The sequence below is a fragment of the Pholis gunnellus genome (genome assembly GCF_910591455.1).
Source record: "Pholis gunnellus genome assembly, chromosome: 11".
In the NCBI taxonomy this organism is placed as follows: Eukaryota; Metazoa; Chordata; class Actinopteri; order Perciformes; family Pholidae; genus Pholis; species Pholis gunnellus.
The window spans coordinates 1,499,430-1,525,425 of record NC_136538.1 but is presented as its reverse complement, the minus strand read 5'-3'; the positions used below and the strand labels follow the sequence as shown (position 1 = coordinate 1,525,425).

At 39.7% G+C, this 25,996-nt stretch overlaps 2 protein-coding genes across 4 annotated transcripts in view; both read right to left on the bottom strand.

Moving 5' to 3' along the window:
• The window catches only part of rasgrp3 (RAS guanyl releasing protein 3 (calcium and DAG-regulated)), a 59,068-nt gene extending 46,245 nt beyond the window's left edge, over positions 1-12,823 (bottom strand). Inside the window, exon 1 of the mRNA XM_079169283.1 lies at positions 12,727-12,823. Coding sequence (XP_079025409.1) covers positions 12,727-12,753 — 27 coding nt within the window. The 5' untranslated portion in view covers positions 12,754-12,823. The remainder of the gene's footprint in view (positions 1-12,726) is intronic.
• Positions 12,824-21,761: 8,938 nt separating this feature from the next.
• ltbp1 (latent transforming growth factor beta binding protein 1) overlaps positions 21,762-25,996 on the bottom strand; it is a 122,565-nt gene continuing 118,330 nt past the window's right edge. For all 3 annotated transcript variants that reach the window (XM_079169021.1, XM_079169022.1, XM_079169023.1), the window contains 2 exons: positions 24,292-24,441; positions 21,762-24,212 (listed from right to left, as the gene is read on the bottom strand). In XM_079169021.1, coding sequence (XP_079025147.1) covers positions 24,025-24,212; positions 24,292-24,441 — 338 coding nt within the window. In that variant the 3' untranslated portion in view covers positions 21,762-24,024. The remainder of the gene's footprint in view (positions 24,213-24,291; positions 24,442-25,996) is intronic.

Here is a 25,996-nt window from a genome sequence, read left to right as displayed (position 1 = left end):
GGGCGCCGCTAGGATCGGCAACCCGCGGCTCCGGAGCCGCATGCGGCTCTTCGGCCCCTCTGTTGCGGCTCCCTGAGGCTACATCCACTACTACTGGAGTGGAGTTTGGAGTTTTAAAACGAAAACGATCTCCGTACACACGGCATTTCAGCATCGTTTTCGAGATGATCTCCAGCCAGACCAACACGCCTGAAAACGAATATCACATGACTATTTACGTACACTGGGTATGAAGGTGTAAACAGGAAGTAGATTGGTTGCTTAGTTAAAAAAATACGACAGAGTAATAAAGTAGTCTTTAATAATGAAAGGTCGTGCTTGATACTTTGCTCTGCTGGTGACTGAAGTCTCTGTCGTTCTGGAGAGCAATCAATGTTTTGTTCCTTTAATGTTTATGTGTGTGGACTTCACAATAGTTGTGCAGAACAAAATAAGCATTAATAAGGAAAGGAAAGTCCTGTTTTGTGTTCGTCCTCCTCAAAGCAGCTAACCGTGACTTCAGACGTCCGCTCTGTAGGGCTGATAGCACCGCTGGACACGCCGCCAAAATAAAAAATGTTTTAGTTTGTCAACTAAAATGTGCGCCACATCCTATTACGTCGCTGTCAAGCGCCTTTCCCTGCAGGTGGCTCATCATATATGATTTGCAGACCTCCGCCCTCGGTAAACTATTGTAAGCTATTATGTTGAGCACGTTAAGAGCTCTCCAGGAAGCAGTGTTCCTGTGTATGTGTTTGGTGCTTTTATTGTGGAGGACGAGATGGAAAGAGAAAAAGAGGTTCTGGTGAAGTGTGGAAGAAGTGAATAAAGTTGCTGCCGTCTTGGTGCAGATTATTTTATTATTATCATTTAAGAAAGCACATGTAAACAATGTAAATACATCAAAGTGATTTCATTGTAATTACACGAATAGTTGTAGAAGCCTTTAAAAGTGTGCAACTGATGGCACTCCTTTTTGTAACCAAAACCTTGATTCACGTTTTTAACTGTGATCCATTATGTAATCTAGTTGCTTATAGAAGGAAAATCAAAAATTCTGTGTTGTTCTCACAGGGATGCAAATGCAGGCAGAGCCTGTGAAGAGGGAGTACGTTAAGAATGAATATGATGTTCAGAGCAGACTAGACAGGTTGGAGTCATGTGTAGTCTGCTGCTGGAGACAGATGTTACATCGACCTTGGGTTCAGACAGCTGGTACAACGGCTTAAGCAGATGGCCTCTGAGTATATGACTGTGTGTGTGTGTGTGTGTGTGTGTGTGTGCATGTGTGTGTGTTCACAGCTCATATGTCGTTTCATCAGTGAGTTCATAACTTCCAAAGCCTGGTTAGTTAGTGTGGTTAATCCACGACTGTAATCATTAGCTTCTAATAAGATGTGATTAAAGCGATAAAAAACGGACGCATTTTGCATGTGTTTATATACAGTTTCCATTCAACCCCAATAATCTCCTCCATCCTTTAATATGGCCTTGTGCTTAATTTTCAACCTAAAGCATTACTGAAAGAGGAAAATGCTATTCGGTTTGACGGAATCTTTTTTCTCAGTTAGTGTTGTGGTTTAACATGTAGCGCAGATTGATGAGCCCAATAGAGAGTAAACTGATTCATTTGGCAACACCTTTGTAAGTCCTGTACTGTAAGTTTAAACGGCATATTCTTCAATAGATGTTATTTTCTGATTAAATACAACTGTGAGGTTGTTTTACGATCTCAACATTGTATAAAAGAATGCTTTCATCCATAGTTGTAGGCTAATAAATGTAGTTTGTGTAGACATTTTTGAACTGTGTATTAAATAACATTGGTTTGAAAGTTGAACATTGAACATTATTTTTGTTAAAATCAAAAGTAAAAACCGTTGTTTCCTGTTGTAAAATACACCTGTTAAACAAATATATCTTTATCTTTAGCTGCTATAATGCTTCAACAAGCTATTCTCCAATCTGCTGTTTGTCACTGAGCAGCGTGTACAGTGAGTTTTTAGAGGTTCGTCACTGATTAGTTGTGGACCATACAACCAATATATACAATTTATTCATAGAAAAACATTGATTACTGTATTTTGAAATCATGGGGGAAACAATTATATTCTAGCATTCTAAAAAAGTCTTACAACATACATTACTTGCTCGCTTTTTATTTGTGTGCATCTGCATTTGTGTGTATGCACTTTATTGTCTGACAAGGCATGTGGCCAGTCATTTACTGAGGGTCTGTGTGTGACATTGAAGAGTCACTGTTGTGCATTTTCAGAAAGTGAAGTCACAAACAGCGAGGCACATCTGACGTGCCAGATCAATTTGATCCTTGGACATGCACATACATGCATGCCGTAAGTAACTATGGGTTTATTTCAGAATGTGTGGACATAATTTTGGAACAAACTCAGAGCAATAAATCAGTCATACTCCAACAGTAGACAGTCATACTCAAACAGTAGACACAGTTTGACTAGATGCCTCCTAAACATGGAGATAGTCAGATCTGAATGCTTCTGATACAAATTAATTTGCACATTAATGATGGTGCAGTGTGTACTGCATCCTTTTGAATCCCTTTGCAGAGCCACTTGACATTCTGTAGAGTGAGAACACATAAGCCAAATGAAACTGGAGCACACAGCTTCACTTTATTTATTGAGTCTAAGTGACAACGCTTCAGTTTGTTTTTAGTCTCACAAAAACAAAGATGCGCCAAGACACCAATTTGCTCCCACTAAATAAGGAAGAGCCTGTGTTCACTTTTTCTTTCGGACTCTGTTACCAAAAGCTTTTGATGTATTCTACGTCCACTCATCCCTCTCAAAGAACACTGAGCCAATGAGCTGATATACTGATGTCCAATTGCTTCCTCTTCATCTGAGAACATGTCACATGACGTTCACATTTATAATGAAAATAACTAACAAAAAAACTCGACCGAAAGGACAGGATAAGTGACCTCACCATATTTACAAAGCAATCAAAAGACATTTTCCCCCATTGATTATTGCAAATTTGAACTAACATTTATAAATAAAACTGCAATCATAAACAGCTGCACCTACTGCATTTAACTTGAGAACCCAATCAGGGACCATGAAAACAAACAGGAAACTGTATGTGGATACCCAGGATGATAGTCTGCCTGTAAAATAATGGGTCAATGTGGGCTGTGTTGGCTATTTGTGAAGTATTTTTGTCCATTTCCAAATCCATTCCATTCCATTCCAGCAGTGGCGGGCCATGCATTTTAAACCTGGGCCTTCACTGCTGAAATACCACCTTATAACCACATGATGGCGCCACAGCTAGGGTTATTATTCGTTTCTTGGGCTGTAACTATATAACGTTACGTATTCGTATTAAACCGTTCGGTATGAGGCTTACAAACCGAACAAAACGTTTGGATAATACTAGTGCATTTGGAAAATGCAGAAGCTTAAATTGTAGGAAATATAATGTTTTCTGCGCTCACTAGGAGACAGCGGTCTGTGTGACCTCTGAACCGGAACAAAAACAGCTGTGCCCCGCAAGTGTTCCGGGAGGCTAGGCTAACTAGCTTAACGGAAAAACAACAGCAGTAACATGCATTCTGCTACACACTCAAGGGCCATTTAGATATTAGATGTAAAAAAACGAACCAGTTGACTTACCAAATGCTGATCACATCCTCTTTTCTTTGTTGACAAAGAGTTTAATCCCACAGTTAAATCCCAACTCACAAATCCGTTTATCTTCCAGTTTCAGCCATTGAGTGTTAAAAAACAAAGCTAGGTAAAATAAAAAATATCATAATTTCATTCATATATTTCAATATGAACTGTAAATAAATATAATATAAAAAATATAAATTTCGTTTCAAAATAGTCACGTGCTCGCCCACTGACCAATCACAGCACAGAATCTCACTGCAGCGCTGCTGCTAATGCTGGCGTAGCTGCAGGCCTGCAGGCCGCTCTGGGCGTCCAAGAATCTCAAACTAAAGATCTGATTGTTGAAGACTATGCCAATCAACAATATCGTCCCCATTCACTTAAACTGCACATGGATTCACTGGTGGGGTCTGCAGGCCTGGGGCCTCTCTTCTTACCTAGAGACACAGAGGTGAAATCTGATTGGATAAAAGCTCTACTTAAAACACGCTGCACTGGAAGCAGAGCAACTGAGGAACGCAGTAGCTGTGCAATGAGAAAATAAGATAATGGGAAAAATATTTTTATAAATGATGATACATGTAGTGTTTTTAAGAAAAAATATTAAATTATAAAATAGCTATAACTTTGTGATTCTGTTTAGGCCAGCAGAGAAGGCTTTGCAGGCCCTGACGGCCCACCACTGCATTCCAGTCATTTAGCAGACGCTTTTATTCAAAGCGACTTAAAATTCAGATTCTATCACATTCATACATCGTAGGTACAGCTACGGGAGCAATTTTTGGGTTAAGTGTCTTGCTCAAATACACATCGACATGCGACTAGCGGAGCCGGAGCTGATCCTCTGATTGAAGGACGGCCCTGCTCTCCACTTAGCCACAATTGTCCCCGACGATTAATATAAACTAAAGTATTATATTAAACTGTTAATGATGATTTCCAGATGTTTGAATCTGACGATTGGTGTCTCGCTATTGGACTTCTGTGTTAGCCATGGTTTGGCCATAACGAACACGATGTTCGAACATAAGTGTACCTGGTACCAGAACACCTTAGGCCGGAGATCTATGATCGACTTTGTAATCGTATCATCTGATCTGCGATCGTATGTTTTGGACACTCGGGTGAAGAGAGGAGCAGAGCTGTCAACTGATCACCACCTGGTGGTGAGTTGGATCAGATGGCGGGGGAGCTGGCTGGAAAGACCTGGCAAACCCAAACGTGTAGTGAGGGTGAACTGGGAACGTCTGTCGGAGGACCCTGTCCGGGAGGTCTTTAACTCCCACCTCCGTAAGAACTTCTCACACATCCCGAGGGAGATTGGGGACATGGAATCCGAGTGGGCCATGTTCAAAGCCTCTATTGTGGACGTGGCCGCTAGGAGTTGTGGCTGGAAGGTCATCGGTGCCTGTCGTGGCGGCAACCCGGTGGTGGACACCGGAGGTGAGGGAAGCCGTCAAGCTGAAGAAGGAGGCCTTTCAGGCCTGGTTGGCTCAGGGGTCTCCTGAAGCAGCTGAGAGTTACCGGCAGGCCAGAAGGGCTGCAGCTACAGTGGTTGCGGATGCTAAAACTCGAGCATGGGAGGAGTTCAGGGATGCCATGGAGAAGGACTTTCAGTTGGCCTCAAGGAGGTTCTGGCAAACCATCCGACGGCTCAGAAAGGGAAAGCAGGGCCTACCCCAGGCTGTTCTTAGCGGGGGGGGGGGGGGACTGCTGACCTGGACGGGGGACATCGTTGGGAAAGAGCACTTTGAGGAACTCCTAAACCTGACCAATGCCTGAAGACTTGGGGGGGGGGGGGGGCGCACCCATATCCCTGGCGGAGGTCGCTATGGTAGTCAAGAAGCTCCTTGGTGGCAAGGCGCCGGGGGCGGATGAGATCCGCCCTGAGATGCTGAAGGCACTGGACACTGTTGGGCTGTCTTGGCTACCTTCTTCAATGTCGCATGGGGGTCGGGATCAGTGCCCATGGACTGGCAGACCGAGGTCTTGTGGTGGGTGTTGCGGGAGTATGGGGTGCCGGACCCATTACAACGGGTGATCCGGTCTCTGTACGACTGCAGTAGCTGCGTCCGTATTCTCTGCAATAAGTCAGACACGTTCCCGGTGGGTGTTGGCCTTCGCCAGGGCTGCCCTTTGTCACCGGTCCTGTTCGTGACTTTCATGGACAGGATATCTAGGCGCAGCCGGGGGGTGGAGAACGTCAGGTTCGGGGGTCTCGGGATCGCCTCTCTGCTGTTTGCAGATGATGTGGTCCTGTTGGCCTCCTCGGAGTGTGACCTCCAGCATTCACTGGGGCGGTTTGCAGCCGAGTGTGAAGCGGCGGGATTGAGAGTTAGCACCTTCAAATCTGAGGCCATGGTGCTCTGCCGGAAACCGGTGGATTGCTCCCTCCAGGTGGGGACGGAGTGCCTACCACAAGCGAAGGAGTTCAAGTATCTCGGGGTCTGCAGCAGTAAAGCAGGCACTGCACTGGACCGTCTTGGTGAAGAGGGAGCTGAGCCGGAAGCTAATGAAAAAGACAAGTACCTGCTCGTCTCTTCGGCTAGCTGTGTTGTTAGATTGCCTGCTAGTTCCTGAACTCGGTCTGCGATGGTGTTTCTTCACAAACTGACATTTGTAAAAGTCTGTATCTAAAGTTTTAAAGTTAAGATTTTATTGTCATATACATATACACATATACAAAATGCAGTGGTGTATAGTAACGAAGTAGAAATACTTCGTTACTGTACTTAAGTAGTTTTTTTGGATATCTGTACTTTACTTTACTATTTATATTTCTGTTGACTTTTACTTTTACTTCACTACATTTTGCAAAGAAACCTGATACTTTGATTCCGATACATTTCCCCTGAAACCTTCGTTACTCGCTACAAAATAAAATCTATCTTTAGAAAAAAAATGAATCATGAGACCAACGTCGGGGACTGTGGTGGAACACAGACTGCAAGCAAGCAGGTTTGGTGAATCAGTGGACCTAGCTTGCAAGTTAAATCATTGGTTAATCACATTAATGCGCAATTGTAAACAAGTGCTCTCGAAGTCGCGTTTTTTGGATTCCCAGTGATGCCCAGGATGCTAGCTAGCGAGCGACTCCATGAGTAGAATTCCACTCTACGATGACTGATTTCATGATGGAAGCAGAAATGGAAGCAACGACGGTGGTGACGAAGACCAACACCCGTGGCCATATTTGCGAGAAATGTTTTCTTATGTTGGAGTGAAAGATTCTTCGTACCGGATGAAGTGCCTCTTATGCTTACCCGAAGCTGCTCACATACCTTTAATCATGCACTGGGCTGTAGCTTTTGTAAATATGTTCTGCTGCGATTGCAGTCTGCCTTTTAATTCTTGGACAATTTTATGTTTTTCTTGGAGGCTAAATTTAGCTCCGTGTTTGGTGTCAAAATGCCGACGTAAATTGTATTCCTTCATCACCGACACTGCCTCATAACACAGAAGACAGACCGCTCTTTCTCCTTGAAGCACAAACATGTATTAACTTTCCCATCTTTCATTACATTTTCTTCCTTCTGCATCAATTTTTCTCTTTGTGGACATTTTGGGATTATTTGTCAATCACTTATTGGAAAACCGCTTAATGGGCTGTTGCCTCTCCTGTCCACCTGTTATGATAGTTTTAATGTCGGCACACAGATAATTTCGACCATGGGGATATTTTTATTTTCAAGTCTAACTTGCTATTATTATTTTTGCTGGTGGATTCACGGGCCATATAAAATGATGTGACGGGCCGGATTCGGCCCGTGGGCCTTGAGTTTGACATGTTTGTTGTAGAGACTTGTTTGGGTTAAGTGATCCATCATAGTGAACATGGTGTGCTTTTATTGTTGTTAATGTCATGACTGACATTGTGTGTTAATGCAGCGGCGACTTTTGTATTCCTGTACAGTGTAACTGTTTTCCTATTGGTAGAACAGTGTTTGTTTGTGCCTTTCAAAACAGTTAGAAGGGACCGTCATTTTCTGATGTCTCCTCTCTTTGGTTAAAGGTTGCTTAAGCAGGATTTTTGCTCCAAATTGGTCAACCCCAACTTAAATTAGATGTGGGCTGAAATTCTTGCTGTGTTATAACAATATATGTTATACTTCTGATGCGATTTTCAGAGACAACAATAATTGTTGTTTTCAGAACTTTTTGGAGGGTAATGGGTGTCAGAGCTACATTAACTATCGCACTGACTATTTAGCAGTGACATTAACCTGATGATAAGGTCAGTCACTATTCCACCTTCCACTTAAGAATTAAAATCAACTAATTTGACAATTGAACTTTAATACAATCTAATATAATACTGTATGTAGAGAGAGAAAGACAAATGTTAATGTGTAAGACCCAGTGGCGGGCCGTGCATTTTATACCTGGGCCTTCTGTGCTGTCCTACTACACTTGAACCATCTCCTAATAATCTCATTATGACGTGCAAGCTACGGTTATTTGTTTCTAGGGGTGTAACAATACACATTCGTATTAAACCGTTCGGTACGAGGCTTATGAACCGAACAATACATTTGAATAATAATACTAGTGCATTTGGAAAATGCAGAGGCTTAAATTGTGGGAAATATTATGTTTTCGGTGGACTGCGCTCACGTAGGAGACAACGGGCTGTGTGACCTTTTGAACCCGGAACAATAACAAAAAACAGCTGAAGCACCGCACATGTCTTCAGGGAGGCTAAGCTAAACTAGCTTAGCGGGGAAACAACAGAACACAACACACAATCTACGAACTCTTCCCACAGCGTTTAGCTGTTCCTTACTGATTCAAACAGGGCTAAAGCGATCGCCACATAATCCCCATTTCTCCAGACCATCATTCTTGCTTTGTAAAAGAAAACAACAGCCCGAACGGATTCAATTGTCCGAACCTAACCCTGGGATGACGGGATGCTTCGTCATTAACGGACAAGTCAGAATCAATGTAATTAACACAATGACAAGAACAAACTCACAAGAACCAGTCACATATATTTATATGACAACAAAGCAACAAATCAATCCAGCAACACTGCAGCACTAGAGCACGAGCAAAAAACGATAGACAAATGAACACAGTAGTAACGCTACTGCGGATGTAATAAAAACAAAAGCAGTTCACTTACCAAATGCTGTTCACTTAAAGACAAAGTCCATCCTCCTTTCTTTGTTAACAAAGTCAGTAACTCCCAAATCCATTTCTCCTCCTCCTTCAGCCATTGAGTGTTAAAAAAACAAAGAATCAATCAAGCAAAACGCTAAAAATAACTTCTCTTACATATGTTTCAACCTGAACACTAAGATCTGCTAGCTAGCTTTCTGTTTGACAAAAGTCACGCTGGCCCACTGACCAATCACGGCGCACGTTAGGAGGCTACCTGAGTACCACTGGCACGTCAAAGAATACGGCCAACATGTCAAACTAAAGATCTGATTGGTTGAAGACTATGATAATCAACAATATCGTCCCCATTTACTTTAATCTGCAATGTCTAGTGGGCATCGGGCCTCTCTTACATAGAGAAATAGGGGCTGAATCTGATTGGATAAAAGCTCTCCTTAAAACAAGCTGTGCTGGAAGCAGCACTGCAGGCTCGAAGCAGAGCAACAGAGGAAGACAGTAGCTGTGCAATGAGAAAATAAGATAATGGGAAAAAATTATAATACATGTAGTGTATTTGTGAAAAATTATTAAATTATAAAATAGCTTTAACTTTGTGATTCTGTTTAGGCCAGCAGAGAAGGCTTAGCTGGCCCTGACGGCCCGCCACTAGTAAGACCCAGTCAGACTGTATAAAGGTTTTGCGTCTTGATGTTTGCATTTTGGTGATGACAAGTCTGGATCAAACTGGCCGAAGATTTCAAGGTTCAAGCATTGATTTTGTCCTATACTCCACATTACATGCTACTTCATTACACTTAAAGAACAAATATTACTGGGCCCACTATGGAAAATTGCAGATGAACATTTAATATCCAGGAATTCACACACAATAGACAGTGTAACAATTTGGTCTCAATTTAGCACATTGACCACCCACTATGAGATTCTTTGTCTGAGGCCACTTAGGGTAGGTGCCAGAATTATATACACTGTGTACACACTAGAGAGGCAGTTAATGACATGCATTTGCAGCACATTACAAGATGCAGTGTGTTTGCTGTTACATATGTCTCCTAAAAAATAATTTTCAATTGATTGTATATGTAATCTATAACTTTATTTGTTTTTGTCTTTATTTAATTATGATAATGTATTAAGTTAAAATGAATAACACAAACAACACACAATTAGTTGAATGCTGAAAGGCAGTTGTCCAAAAAAAAATATTCTTACAACTGCAACAATGACTTTGAAAGATGAGAGCAAAGACTCCTGTCTTCTAACTCACATGCATGAAGGCACGCTTTAATACGTCTGCAACTTTATCTGTGCACATATCTCAGATTAAAGATGACTTCAAACAATCATCTACAAACCCAAAACTAATGATGTAAAGGCATGACAGTTTGTTTTTATTTATATATTGTAGTATCAGTTCCATGTACTGCTACTACAATGAACTAATAGTAAAAACAGAAAGAAAACGCAGTGTGTAGTAAACATTTGACAATAAGTGTATTGTCCATTGGATGTCCGTAGGTTTGTTTTGTGACTTCACTCCATTGTTCTCCTCATCTGGGGAACATTGATTGTATTCATGGTCACCGGCTATCATACAATATTCTATACATACCGCCATGTCCAGTGCAAGTAGCAGTTTGAACTACCGTACCAATTAAGGACAAAGACTAGAATCAGCGTATCTATGTCAAGTACCACAAGACAATAAAACACACACAACTATGACAAGTATCCCACTAAATATCTGACAGATCAGTAACAAGACAAACAAGATTTTACATGTTGATGCAGGTTTCCATTCAAATATTTGGGCAACCATGTATGTAACTTACCTCAACTGAGACTTTCAACCAGCCAAGATCTAATAGCAGACCAAATGGATCCTTTTCAACATGTTCATGTATAGATCCACCTTTTGTCTGTTTAAATCCACATCAAAACCCAAATCCAGCAGGGTCCAAAAGGCTGCCACTGCACCCAGCATAGCTGTCCTGGTGTCTCCTAACTTTCTTCAGATGGTCCTCTATCTTTCCAACGCCCTTTGTTTGTCTCAGCCATATAGAGTAGGCCTACTGCTGCGTATTCAGCCACCACTGATCCCAGTGTCTGAGTTGTTTGTCTGAATGGCCACTAGACTTCCTTCAATTCTTTCCCAACATAGTTTTCCTGCCTGTGTTGGTTGGTTTCCCTGGACTGAGCTAAATATAGGGACCACACAAGGTAAAGTGGAAAAGAGCAGAGCAGGAAATGTATCACAATATGCTTGTGCGCACATTTCTGTTTGTTTCTGTGTGTCTTCCTGTCTGAAATCCCAACAACATTCATGATAACTTTGTAAGTCAAGTTTCCAGTGGACCACGTACTTACATTTAAAAAAAAACATCTCCACGAGTAGGGTGGAGGAAATGCGTGTGTGTGCATGTGTGTGTGCTTGTACAGCTATCTTTGTGAGGACAAAGATAGCTGTACAAGTGTTAGACCTTCAGAGTGAGGACATTTTTGGAAAGTGAAGACATTTTGGTCAGTCTTCATTGAGGGACAGAGCCTGTTTGATGGTTCAGACTTGGTTTTCAGGTTTAGATCAGAATGAGGTTTAGGTTAGGGTTAGGGTAGTGTCCTCACACAGATAGAAGTACAAGGTTGAATTTGTGTGTGTGCGTGTGTGTGTGTGTCCACATTGTTGCTCTGTGCTTGTGTTAGAGGGTCAACCCATCCCATATTCCCCTCTAATGACGTTGTACACATTGTTTTGTCTCTTATGGCTTCTAAAAATGTCTGCCTAAACAAAAACATTGACTGCACATCCTGCTGCCTGGCTGGACAAAAATAATTGAACTCCAACGTGTATTGTCTCTCACTCATTTTCAACAGCTGTATGACAGCTACTGTGGAGAGACAGTAATTTAAGAATAAAAGAAGACAAGTTGATAGATTTCCTGATTGATGAATTATAATATTATGACACAATTAGTGGGTGTGTATGGTAGAATGATGAAGTTTTGTACAGCATCCCTTAACAAATAAATTGTACTAACTGGTGTGGTAAAGATGCTATGTCCCAATTTTAACTTTCAGTGTGGATGAGGAAAGTCTACTCCTGTGCTAAAATGCACTCTGCTATACAGCAGTCTGAGTCAGTTCATTTAAGTGGGCAGTACCACTGAGCAGGGTTGTCCTTTAATCAGAGGATCAGCGGTTTGGTCCCCGGCTCCTCTAGTCCATGTCGATGTGTCCTTGGGCAAGACAATTAACCCCAAAGGATGTAGGATTATACATGTTAAGAGACTTGACCTTCGCCACTTACTCACCTCCACATACATACATATGTTGCTGGAACCTTTAGTTAGACTTATTACATTACATTACACTTATTAGCATATTATTTAGGTTCTGATCATTTGTATTTTCGAAACAGAATCAACAAGTTAACATTCCTGAAATCAAAAGGCCACAACTAGAGTGACAAAACAAAGAATAAGAGCACTGTGCATAAAACTTGAACTTCAAGACAACAAAGTGTTATGAGACCACAAAGTTGGATTTAACAGAGCAAGCAGAAAATCATAAAAAAATCCCAGTGCCATTAGATGTTTGTACACTTAATTTATGCTTTGACCAGGTCCGACAATGACCTCAGGTTGCATATCCTACTTCAATGGTAAATCTATAGTAATGCTGCTATTTGTTATAAATGCTCTCCACCATCAAACACAGACAAACCTGATCCACAGAAAAAGTTATACAGTACAGTTTGGCCACTGATTGCTGAGCAGTGCAGTGTAGAAACACATTCAAATTTTAAACAAAATATAAAAAGTCCACAGTATCACCTACTTTGTAGCAAAGATTGTTATGAAATATATAAAATATATATATAATGACATTACCTCCTAAATACACCTTTTGTAAGAATATGTGTGAGTTTTGCAGTTTAAAGCCAATATAACAAACCATCGGGATGCCTTACCTTAATTACTGTGACCCAGACAAACATTACTGCCAGATGACCTCTGCTGCGCAAATCATAATCCTGTATTATCAGTCCTTATCGGGATAGCCAATGATAGTCAAACTTTACTTTAAGTCCTGCAGGTTAACTCTCTGTCTCCAATAACTTCCACAAACACTCTCCCTCACTTTTTCACTCACACACACTCTATAAATAGATTCTGAGTTTACTGGAAACAAAGGTTGGTGTGCAGGACAGCTCTGCAAATATCACTGAGTAGCCTTGTGACAGATACAGACAGAGGGGAGGAGCAGACACACCACCAGAGAGACAGACATAATCTAATCCATTGATTCAACTGTTGTCCAGTCTCATGTAAGAATATATAGGTTCAATATGCTAACACATATTGTAAGCCAAGTAGTGTGACCAATTTGGTGCCCTTGACATTTTAGCTGGTGTGCATCACAGCCAATTTTAAGCTGCTTCCGCCTTTCCTTCTAAGACAAGTCATAATTTGCACAGCCACGGGACCTCCTTATAAAATAGATAACAATATAGTTCATTCTTAACCTTGGAGACAGTGTGTGTGTGTGTGTGTGTGGGGGGGGGGGGGGGACTTTTGCAAGTTCTTAATTACAATTACAAAAGAAGGTCAGAGAGAATAAGAAATGGTTTGTACCTTATACAGAAAACCTGTCAGGCAATTCCAAAGAGCCAGCAAATGAACTATAGCAAGTAACATGAAACAACCGGAAAAAAAGAAAAACAGAAAAGGTGGTTGTCGTAGTCGTAGAAGGGCAAGGTCATTGTCCCTTTTCTTGGAGCTGGTATGAAGAGTCCAAGAGTGCATGTTACCTATATCAAAGACTTTTTGTGTTATTCCGGTGGTGTTGGTTGTAGGACTTTGAACATTGATTGTCCAGCCGTCTAACCCTGAGCTGTCGGCATTTTTCGGGGAGTGTTGAGTTTGAGCCCTGGATGGTCCTGCGTTATGCAGGTCCATCCTCTCATGGTAGGCTTCACTTGCCTCAGCAGTGGATTTGATTAGCAGGGTGCTGTCCTCTGTGAAAACTTGCTAACTGTACAATTATGTTAAACAGCATACAAGTGGTATTCCTGTTATGTAGTTTCATTACATTTTTTGCTGCTGTGTTTGCATTGTTTCATTTTCAGTAGTCCTAGTTTGTTTTTCTTCCAAGAAGAATAACTTATAATAATTTGCTCTGTACCTCAAGATAACATTTTGATTTAGTTTTTATTTCCATACTTTCTCTTCATGTATGACCACATATAATATATAATATCCAGCAATATAATTGATCTAGTAATATATTCTATAATATATAAAAAAACATTGTAGGCAGCATATTATTTTAGTAGCAGCCAATTAACATACATTCCATAAAGGCTCAAATTTAATAAAAGCTTAAAAACTCATTTATAAAAATAACATTTATATTTATATTCAACATTTGAAATGATGAAGGCACTTGCAAATGACAAAGTAGTAAAAAATAGAAACCCCAGTTGGTTTCATTTTTACCTCTTTACTTCAGATTTCATTCAACTTATTTTGACAAAATGAACCAAAGTGACAATTGAGGGAGAAAAAAATGAGAATAATTACGAAACAACATTTAAATCACAACCTCTAAACTACAAATAATTCTGGTTTGAATTGAAATCAAACACCATTACTAAGCCTATTTACAAGATATTTAGTTAAGACTGCTCTATAGAGAAAACCATAAAGTGCATTTTTGGATGGATAGGGAAAACAACACTGAATGGAAAAGCTAATGACTCTTCCAGTCCGTAAATAATTAATAAACAGTTAGTAATTGGTTTGGGTTACTCTCAAACAAGTTCTTTCCAAATTGAAACTGTTAAATGTCTGTTTTCTAGTTGCTCTCTTATTTTCAGTTTATGAACATTAATCAGACTGCTACTCAAAACTATGTGATGTTTCTGCCTTCTCAGCCAACTGAATCTTTGAGTTTTAGTTAGTTTTTAGTTATTAGTTAGTGTTATTTATAACATTAATTATTTACAAAAGTCCCCAAACGCATCAACATATTCTCACTCTCAACTTGTCAAATACTGTAGCTTGATCAGTGGCCGTAGGCTTCAAACTATGACGCTCTACATACCCCTCTAGTCTTGTTGGGGATGGCGTGTAAAGTTTCTCTTCCTTACATACATAGTGTCTTTTCAAAATAAACTCCTGTGGTCACAGGAAACATACACTTTCCCCTCATGATATGCATACAGTCCCTTTTTTTAAATACAACACTGGATTAACTAGTTTTTAGGTTTACTTTACCGACAAAACTACTTGGTTCGGTAGATAGTAAGATATCATGGTTGGGGTTGAAATAAGTATGTTTGTTACGCAGTGTTGGGCCGTCGGAGCCAGCTAAGCCTTCTCTGCTGGCCTAGACAGAATCACAATGTTATAGCTATTCTATAATGTAATTATTTTTCATAAATACACTACATATATTCTAAATATTTTTTTCCATTAGCTTATTATCTCATTGCACAGCTACTGTCTTCCTCAGTTGCTCTGCTTCCAGTGCAGCTTGTTTTAAGTAGAGCTTTTATCCAATCAGATTTCACCCCTATGTCTCTAGGTAAGAAGAGAGGCCCCAGGCCTTCAGAATTACAAGTGAAACCCTTTACAGTTTAAGTAAATGGGGACGATATTGTTGATTGTCATAGTCTTCAACCAATCAGATTTTTTGTTTGACATGTTGGGCGTATTCTTTGACATGTCAGAGCCTTCCAACTGTCCTACAAGTACGTGATTGGTCAGTGGGCTAGCGTTGACATGTTGGGCGGTGACAATCCCAATATCTGCTGCCTCTGTCGAGTGGACATTGTCAGCCCTCAAACCCCTTAAAACTTATTCAGGAAATGCAACTGGGGAGGCTCAACTGTCTTCACTGGCGTCCATGAATCGAGAAGGACTTCTTACTGGAACTAAAACGCACGGATGTACTGAACAACCGTGTCATTGAACTCTTTATTAACAAAGAAAGGAGGATGGACGTTGTCTTTAATCAGAATCAGAACCGTTTATTGCCAAGTAAGTTTGCACCTACAAGGACTTTGTCATTTAAATAGTGAACAGCAGCTTTGGTAAGTGAACTGCTTTTGTTTTTACATCTGCAGCAGCTTTAACATATTATTTATGTCATTATTTAATATGCTTGTTTATATATTATTATTTGTACAACTTGTTTTTATGAATATGGATTTTTTTGTGTTTGGCGTTTGGTTTTATATGTGATAGGAAGTATTGTTACATCCTATGTTGTGCTGGGACACCTTTAGTCGTGGCACAGCAAAGTGTTAAAGTGTTAAAGTTAAGTTTAACCGCCACTTTCCTTTTAGTCCATTTTGGACCGCACTGCCAATACATAAGTGTGTGTTTGTCCAGATGTGCGAGTGTGTCTTGATGGCACGCCAATGTAAGGAGTGAGAATGGCCGGTCTTTTAGTTGATTTAGCTTCACAGCGGCCCTCTGGCCACACTTAAGGCCCAAACAAGATCGATAGAGGAGACCCATAGCGCAAGAAAAAGAGGAGAGGAAGGGAATAGATGTACTAATATCACAGCCTCAAGTCCTGGCCGGTGGTAATCAAAGCCGTAAAACCTGATAATTACACCGGTTTCTCTGTAAGCAGGACTGACTGAGGGGAGACAACAATGCTGGTGTGTGTGTGTGTGTGATGTTTTATAATACATTTTAAAGGCTTCCTCTCCTCAAAATGTGAAAGTGAATTCATTTAAAAAAACAAATTGTGCATATATTCAAATGAAATTGAATGACTTCAATTCAAATGAGTTTGAATAAGTGCAGTGAACCACATCCACATGTGTGCAGATGCTCAGAGTTCCCCGCCAATGCTCGGTAAAAGTGGCGAGGGCTTGCAGGAGCAACATTGCTGTGAAACGAGGAAGTGAGTGTTTCCCCTTACGGTTCACAGAGGAGTCAAAAAGAGAGGGAGGCGTGGAAATGAGATAAATAGAGCAGGAGGGAGGGAGGTAGGAGGTGAGGGAGAAAGATAGAGAAAACACACAAAGCGTTGAGCTGGAGTGGGAATCGACTCGATGCCTACTGGCCATGAAGTTGGAGGAGTATCATTCTGCTGCTGCACATTTAAAGACAGTGAGAAGATGCACACATGACTGCAAACAGATTAAAGTGAGAGAAAGAAGTATCTGATGTGATGTGAGACTTCATGCATTTTCCTGACTGATACAGGTGTGTCAATATCACAGCAAATGTGAAAATATTGGGGTCAGAATAAACCTGCAATAATCAGTATCAAGAATATTTGGGTAATTTCCAAGTTAGTTATACTGGAGTGGATATGTGTGAATGCCAATTTATTCAATATTAAATACAAAAGTATGGCTATTAAATTTAAAAAAAGTATGGCTGTGAAATAAATAAATTGGGTAATACATATAAAAATACATGTAAATATATATATATATATAAGTCAATATAGTTGAATAAATAAATAAATAGATTTAAATTTTTACTGACTACTTGCTTTTTGACTACTTTTTAATTTTATTTCAGGGTACTTTTTGTTTCCAAATGTCAGATTTATTTTCCAGCTTTTTTAATTTGTATCTGTCTTAAGGTCCATCTAACATCGACCGGGGTTGTGCTAGCTAGCTAACTATTTCTCCTTTCTCTCATTCGAGGTCTGATGAACCGTAAATTCATCAAATTCATGGTCCCGTATTATCTTTATTTTACAAGCTACTGTAGCTGTCATATTTCACGGAGACGGACCTTCATTTAGCAGCTAGGTTTGTTGTTTGCTGCTGTTGTGTTGTTCTGAATCTGTCATATAACCACGTCCCATTCATTTGAGTATAATGGATGGAAATAAAATTGGGAGTGAGAATGTGTTGGTTTTTCCAGCAGCACTTTTGGTTGCACCGAGTCAAACCATGTCACGTTTGATTTGCGTTTCCATTACCAGTTTGAACTCGCCGAGTTCCTCTCAAACAAGCATGTGTTGCGAGACTCAACTCATGTCTGTGCGGGAGACCAGAGAGAAAGATGTTTTTAAAAGTCTGTGTGTTCAGCTCTGTTGGAATCTGACTATGTGGCTTCGCCATGTGCTGTGAGACAAAGAGAATCAGGCCTTCCCTTTTGCCGAGCAAAGGGTTCATCCTGATTTGAGCCGAAAACATTCTCTGCCTCCGAGAGAATTTATCGTGCCGCACGGAGCCGCGCTGCCTGAGCCCCACCGACAAATCAGAAGGACTGCATCAATCGCCATGATTGCAACTCACCGTAAGGCAAACAGAGTCTGGGCAGATTTAGAGTGAGAGGTCATTGTGTTTATTTATCTTGTTTTGTGTGCTTAAGTTACTGTCATTTTTATAACGTGGTGTATGCTCAATAATTGCAGACACTAACGATCGCTTAATCTTTTGTTTTGGAAGATTTATTTTGTTTTGTTTGCTTTCTCTCTTACTAACCCACACACACATATAGCTTTAAGCTAATGTAGCTACGGGGTGCGCTAACTGCTCCAGACACGTGTAGATAACGAGGTCTCTATTGTCCGCCATTGTAGAACCTTGTGCCATTTTTGTGGTCGCCACATTTCAGATTACGTCATGCGTTGTCTGAGCTGTTCTCTCGCTCCTCCCCCCTACACACAGACACTACATGCACACACACACACATACACTCCCCCTCCCTTTCCATAGTCTGTTGATTCAGTGTGGCTTTGTGGCACAAAGGCAGTAAAACTGCCTGTGCCAAAGCACACTGACTGTAATCCTGCGGGCTTAATTCAGTGTGGCTTTGTGGCACAAAGGCAGTAAAACTGCCTGTGCCAAAGCACACTGACTGTAATCCTGCGGGCTTAATTGTTGGAATGCTGTTAAGCATTCAAACTATTGTTATCCTGTTTCTTTATTGTTGGAATGCTGTCTTCAACTTTCTCCCGACGATTTGTTGCAAAGTTTCGCTTCTACAGATGATTTGGTACATCAACAACTACAGACTCACAGAGACTGAAGGAAGAAACACAACTGACACTATGGAAAACGTGAGATTTAAACACTTTGAGTGGTTTTTATGTGTTTTAGCGTCGAGACGTTTAGCTAAAGCTAACGTTTTGAGCTAGCTAAACGTTATCTTAGCTAGCTCAAAACGTTAGCTTTAGCTAAACGTCTCTTTTGAGCTAGCTAAGATAACGTTTAGCTAGCTTAAAATACGTTTTTTTTAAGCTAGCTAAACTTCTATCGGCTCTGCCATGAACACTCCCTCACTGAAACAAAAAACTAACAAAACTAATTCATATCATCATAAATATGATTCATATCATCATTATAAACATTGTTGAAGATGCTGTTTTTTACTGTAATGATACACACTGGCTAATGGATCAGGTAGACTACTACGATTTGAGGACGCTGATTGGCTAAATTGTATGTCACACATTTATATTTTTAATCAGCAATTGGCTAAACTGCTTCATAGACCCGCCTCCAGAGCTGCTGATACATGCAGACAGGCGGAGAGGACGTGCAGGAAAAGCAGTTATTTTGAGCTGATATCATATTTTACACATATTACTAGGTGATTCCATATTTCAAAAACACAAATATTGACAATATGTATAGTTTATTATTATTATTATTATTTTGTATTATTTGTGGCTCAAGGGGGGAGCGGTGCCCTCTATTGACACGCCGCCACTGTTCATTACAATGCTGAACATTTTATGATGGGTGAAAATGTTTGAAACACTGTAAATTTAAGATTTCTATTACAAGTGAAGCTGAATACTGGATTCCACTTTTACCACTCATCTGTATTTGAGTTTTAACTGTAACCGAATGCTAACATGCTAACTCTAGCATATTAACAAGCATTTTATCAACTAATGAGTGTTGAGACATGCTGGTATTTATTATGTAGTTTTTCGACATGTTAACAGTTACATCCACTGTGTATGGTGACATAGTATTTTAGCAAGTTAAGAGTTGTTAAGTTAGCATGCCATGCTAGCATTAATCTCAAAGTACAGTAAAGATCGCAGGGATTCTGTCACATGTTTTGGGTGTTAAAACCTGCATGTAGCAATCCAAATTTTGACGACTCATCTCCTGTAGAGCAAGAAAGTCAGTAAAAAAATCTTTTTATGATGAACTTTTGCTTTGAAACAACTTGTCACGATTTATATTTTGATTTAGTTATTTATACTGTTTTATTTAGATGTTCCCTGTGTCTTGCACTTTATTTTATTTTAAAAACTGGATATGTTCTCTTCCTCATGCCCTTAAAAGTCGTAAAATGTATGAATTACTGTAAAAATAACACGTGCAAACATGCATTATGTTGCTCTATGTCAAATGTAAACCACATTGTGTAAAAGTCATGTAAATCGGATGGTGTTTGTCAGAAAACGCAGAGTATCTTTCGCCAGCAGGTGGCGCTGTGAGTTCTAGTGAAAATTAGCTTGTAGACATCCTCAGCCCATGAGTGTTATCAAGCATGTGAAGTTTGGGACCGTTTGGAACAAGTCCAGTTGAGTTACATTAGTTTTTTGCATGGGAAATCACGTAAAGTATCCGCCCGCTATGGCTAAGCCATTCCGTCAAAAGTAAAGCTTTTGATAATTTTTAATCACAAAGGTCTTAAGAGCAACCTGAACAAATTCGAAGTTGATCGCAAAAAATCTGTAGGAGGAGTTTGTTAAAGTACGAAGGCTGAAAAATGGAAAATGTGCCAAAAAACACAAATTTGCGGGTTTACTTTAGCACCCCCTATTGGTTGAATGCAGCAAAATGTGATGTGCACATATGCTGAAGGTTTCGTGAATTTTCGACAAATGGCTAAGAAGTTATGTGTATTGATATTAAGCCACGCCCATAGGAAGTTCATTGGTCCATATCTTTTCAACGCACAGAGATATCAAAAAGCTGATTGGCTTTTTTGTAGATCTAGCATGATTGGACATGTGTGTTGAATTTCAAGTAAATCGGACATACTGGCCGAGAGGCGCCGCAAATCCGCCTTGTAGGGGGCGCTAGAGAGCCATTTTTTTACACACAAATATGACACCTATATCACACCTCTATTTTCGCCAGACCTGACAAGTCTGCAAAATTTGGTGAGTTTTCATGCATGGCAAGTATCTCCAAAAAGCCCTTTCCTGGGCAGAAAAACGCGGACGCCTAGAATAACAATAGGGCCTTCGCTGGCCCGACGTTGTCGGGGGCTCGGGCCCTAATAAGTCAATGTTGACTTGTTGGTTTCACACAGCACACATACAGCTGTCTCCTGTTGAAAATATGGCAGTTTCTCTGACATCTAATAGTGAACGAGAACTGTGTATTTTGTTCCCCATCACTTGCACAATAATAATCTTTCAATGGTGTTAAAACAGTAAATAAAAGGAATGATTACAAGCAAATCCTATGTCAATGTTCATCTGGAAACCTGACTATTGTTTTAAGACTCACAGTAAGTTGTGAACCTATCCTTTAAGTCACTTTGCGCATTGTGCATTCTGTATGTGTAATCATGCATTTATATTATTTAATAAATTAATTTAAGGTATCATCCAAAATGTTATCTGAAGTGGGCATAGAACTCTGTTAAAGGGAAGATCAAGCTGTGTATATTAATGAAGACATCACTCGCATATCTTAAACACTTCACAGCTTCATAAAAAACGTTGAACCTTTAGCTAGTGACAAGTGATACATTCTGATCGACAGATCATTTCCAAGCTTGTTTTTAAGTTGTTCATCATTTGTAACAATCGGATCTGAATGAAGGCAGGCTAAGACTAAACTAAGCATCGGCGTTTGATGTCTATGTGTTCATACTATTTGAAACAATTGGAAGATATAAAAACATGTATATGAATAAGAGTATGTAGCCTTTGTAATGACAACGTTTCATTTGTTCAAATGTAAAAATGCAAACATAGAAATATTACTTGCCAATGCATGATGTTCCAAACACAAAGAAACTGAAATGAAAGCCAGTGCAAATATCACAATTTGTGGTTTATTACCAATGGGTTTAATGTACACTGTAATATGAATTCATAGAAAAAGCTATTTATTCATGTACAAATTACAAATACATCAGCTATTTTTTTCCACGCTTTTGTTTAAATGTACACAAGTCTCTCCTCTCCCATCGCTGTCCCATAGCAGCTTTACAACCTGGCAAGACTTTGCAGCAAAATGCAGATAAGAGAATTATGAAAAATAAAAATGCATTTCAGTCATCTCAACACACCCTCCGTATATGTTATAAGGAAGGAAGAAAGCAATACCAGGAAACTCAAAGTCTTTTAGTTCTTTGTGAGACACATGACACGTGGCATTGTATTATGTCCCTGAAAATAAGTAGTTTTATGATTGCATTTTACCATTCTTACAAAACAGAGACAAAATCCAACAAAAAGCTTACTCCAAAGGCTTTACATTCGCAACTTTTGTTTAGAACATCAACATGTGCATATTACGGGATTTGGTGATGCTGTAGTGTAGAAACACGCTTTTCTTTATGGCAGACAAAGGGATAGCAATGGAGAAAGAGGGAGAAGACAGTTGGCCTCTTCACAGAATTAAATATCCACAATCAGTGTGACTGGGTAGAAAAAAAACAACTGGATCCCCCAGCACAAGTCCATAGGGTTTGTCGATATGTTAAACGAGCAAAACGGCCTCTAACACATAAAATACTACTTAAGAACAAAATAAGACACAAACAACAGACAAAACATACATTTTATACAATTCTATGTTTCTATCACCCACATAGGCACCACATAGCAGATTAAGTTTAATCTTCATCTCAAGTAAATTACTCTTTGTTTCATGTAGTGTGTATGTTTTACAGTGCAGAATATATGGGCTTTGATTAAGTAAGTATGTGTTTGTTGTATTTCTATACTTTTAAGGACCAAATGTCCCCTCAAGATTAAAAAAAGTGAGGCTCTTGAAGACATACTAGCTGATCTGCACCTCTTTGAGTTTGTCATTTAAAATACAGTAAGATAAGGTTTAGGGCAAAGTTGTTTGGCTTTGATTTAGCATTTACCTCTTAATGTTAACAATTACAATTTGAAATGCATAAACCATATTAAACACAACTTAACATGACTCTTGAGGGACTCCATCAAATGTTGAGCTAAGAAAGAAAAGGATTTTTTTTACTCGGGTAGGACTATAAATACGTTGCTAGAAATTTCGTGGGGATTCTTTCAAGCAGAGTTAATTGCCATGCTAGTTAACAGGATGTCAATGTCAGCTGACATGTCTTTGGTGATCCCGACTTTTTCTTTAGCGCCATTATTAGGTAACATTTTTTTAAAGTGTCCAATTCTTTGGTTTATGACTAAATACCCCCAGAACTAATGACATTCCATCAGCCTGAGCTGCGATTTATGTTTTGTGCTATTTCGCAAATACTAGCATTCAAATACGTCAAAACTAAGACAGTAAACATCGGCAACATTATACCTACATGAGGCTGTCATGCTGGCATGCAACCTACTTTTTGCTAAATATTTTGCATTGATATGTTTAGAGATCTGGTAAGGCGCTGCAACTCTTACTGCCAACATTCTGGAAGCTAGGCTAAATACCTACCGGGTCTAGGTCCATACATAGAGCACAAGAAATCTTCCATCCAGAGTTGAAAGATTCTTTTAACCAAAGAGAGCAGAGCAAGTTGCAATGTCAACAGCATAATCTGAAAGTTCATAAAAAATGATACTGTTATATATATTTTTTAAATTATGTCATAACATTGGGAGTGAATTATAATATATAGGACAGGTTTATAAAAAAAAATCAATGTGTATATATCCATAGGTTTGTAGAGCAGAAGGGAAATGCAGAAAGTGAATAAAAAAAGATGACTCTGAAACAGCAGATCTGGATTAGTTATTAAATAATGGAGTAAAATAAGAAAAATAATTAGATTAATTCAAAGGCAAGGTTTAAGGTTTATGTTCTTGAGGTTTTGGGCATTTTTAACAGTTTGAAGGTACACCCCTTGATTTATTACCCCCTGATTGTTATATGACCCCTAAATCTTGACCTATCCTCAAGGTGACTTTTGATGAGCAGCTGTGAAGTGTTTTGGGATTTATGAGTGCTACTGGACACTTTAACCAAACCAGAGGGTTCAACTTTAAGTTTAGTGTTGAGGTTTTTTGCAGCGGCTGAATGTTGGTGGACGTCCTCACAAGTATAGTAATACAAGCTTGTGCGTGTGGCTTTAGTGTCTCTTGTCGCCCCTTAGTGTCCGTCCATGCTCACTGTGCGTGTCGATGTTTGGTGCGTTGCTGCCGGCACACAGTAGTTGGGTTTGTCAGAGGCAGTGAAGCCTGGCAGACACACACACTGATAGGAGCCCACTGTGTTGATGCACTTTGCATTTTTACACAAGGACATCCGATTGTTTAGCTCCGAACACTCGTTCACATCTGTGGACAGAGGAGGACAGATACTTAAAAGTTATGTTGTGTTTTTCTATGTTCTAGTTGTGTGTAAGTGCCCTCTTACCAACGCAGGACATGCGGGACAGGTCCAGGGTGTATCCATCGAAGCAGTCACAAGTGTAACCCTCCTGAACCCGGACACACCGACCGTTCTCGCAGCCATTCAGAATCCCACATTCCTCTGCTTGCAAACCCTCAAATGCCTTGAATGGATCTGTAGCAGAAAAAAACAAATCAACTCCAGAACTTTTAATGTAAACTTGTAATCCTGTGACAGTTGTCTGTACATCCGTCAGTATACTTGCAAACAGGAGCGCCTCTAGATAATTCAGCATACTTTAATGATGCAAATTTGCCAAAATGTAAACAAATACAGGCAAAAAAACCCATGGAGTTTGAGTTAGAGATCACAGTTAACTAACGGACTCCGTAGTTCCAAAATTTGAAGCATGTTTATCCCCTAAAGAAAATGAATAACTGCAGGAGTTTATCTTTTCCAGCTAAGTCAACACAGGGAGTAGAACAAGGTTCCTAACATCTGGCTTTAATCCTCACAAAACGTGAACTCATAAGACCACTGGCCTTAGTCGAAGTTTCTACTAAGGCTCCTTCATATGTTTTTACCATAGATGAATCAAAGCATGCCCCAAAAACCTGCTTTCAAATTTTCAGTACAGAACATGGTTTGCATTAATGGCTCACAATCACTTCCCACTGTGACACATCAGAGGTTTTCTTTTCAGCTACTGCAGGTCTGGAATCAGGGCCAGCTGACTCTTGTACTTTCCTTTAAAGAAACTTGTCCTAATATGTTGTTAGTTTTATTGTCACTAGATGGCAGCAAAGCGATGTGAAATGAATATCAGTCAGTGTTTGTCATCAGAGAAGCTGAACCTGCATATTTAATATAATACTCATTAATAATTTGCTCTGTAATTCATAGAGTCTACTTCACTCACAGCAGTTTGTACAACTCACAACTGTCAAACCAACTGTAGATGCTCAGTGTATTACACCAGTTTATTAGGTACACCGAACTTAACTAATGCCCTCTAATACAACCAGCAATAAGTCCTGCCTGTACTCCCATGAATGCATTTTTTAAAACTGTTTGAGAGAGGCGTTGATACAACTTTAGACTTATGCTATAGTTTGTGCTGCTGTTGTTACTGTTCTAATATCTTGTCCACCCAATTTATATCAACGAAGGTAGACAACACAGATCCTGTCATCCCCGTTGTTTCCCCGTATTTTATAATACGCCTATAATAACAGGGGTGTTTTAATAAGTTTCTAAAGATAAATACATTGTCAATAAGCTTCTAAACTAGATTGTTAATGGCACGCGTTCTGTGTGGACAGTAACCTCTGTGATAAACTAAGTGAACATTTTCCAGCTAAATGGAATACACTACATGGCTGCCGTGCTATTTCTATAAAGCAGTGAAATCAATTAGCCACATTCACACATTAATTGTTTGTTCCTTTTTCTCCATTGGTCAGTTTAGTATTAACTGGTAAATATCTTAGACCAGTGGATTCTTTCAAGGGCTCTTGGTTGAGCTGATCACAACCAGTGGCAAGGAGTCACAAGGAAAAAGTTGGAGAGCCACTTCCTTCGACTGCTTCCTGGATAAACTCTATATGTATACATTACAATTCTTTAACTTGTCCACATAACTGTTAAGAACTTAGTAAAGACCTGATTATTGTTAGGTAATATAAAATAAATCCTGTGTTTCAGTGCTCTTCCTCTGTTACTATGAAGG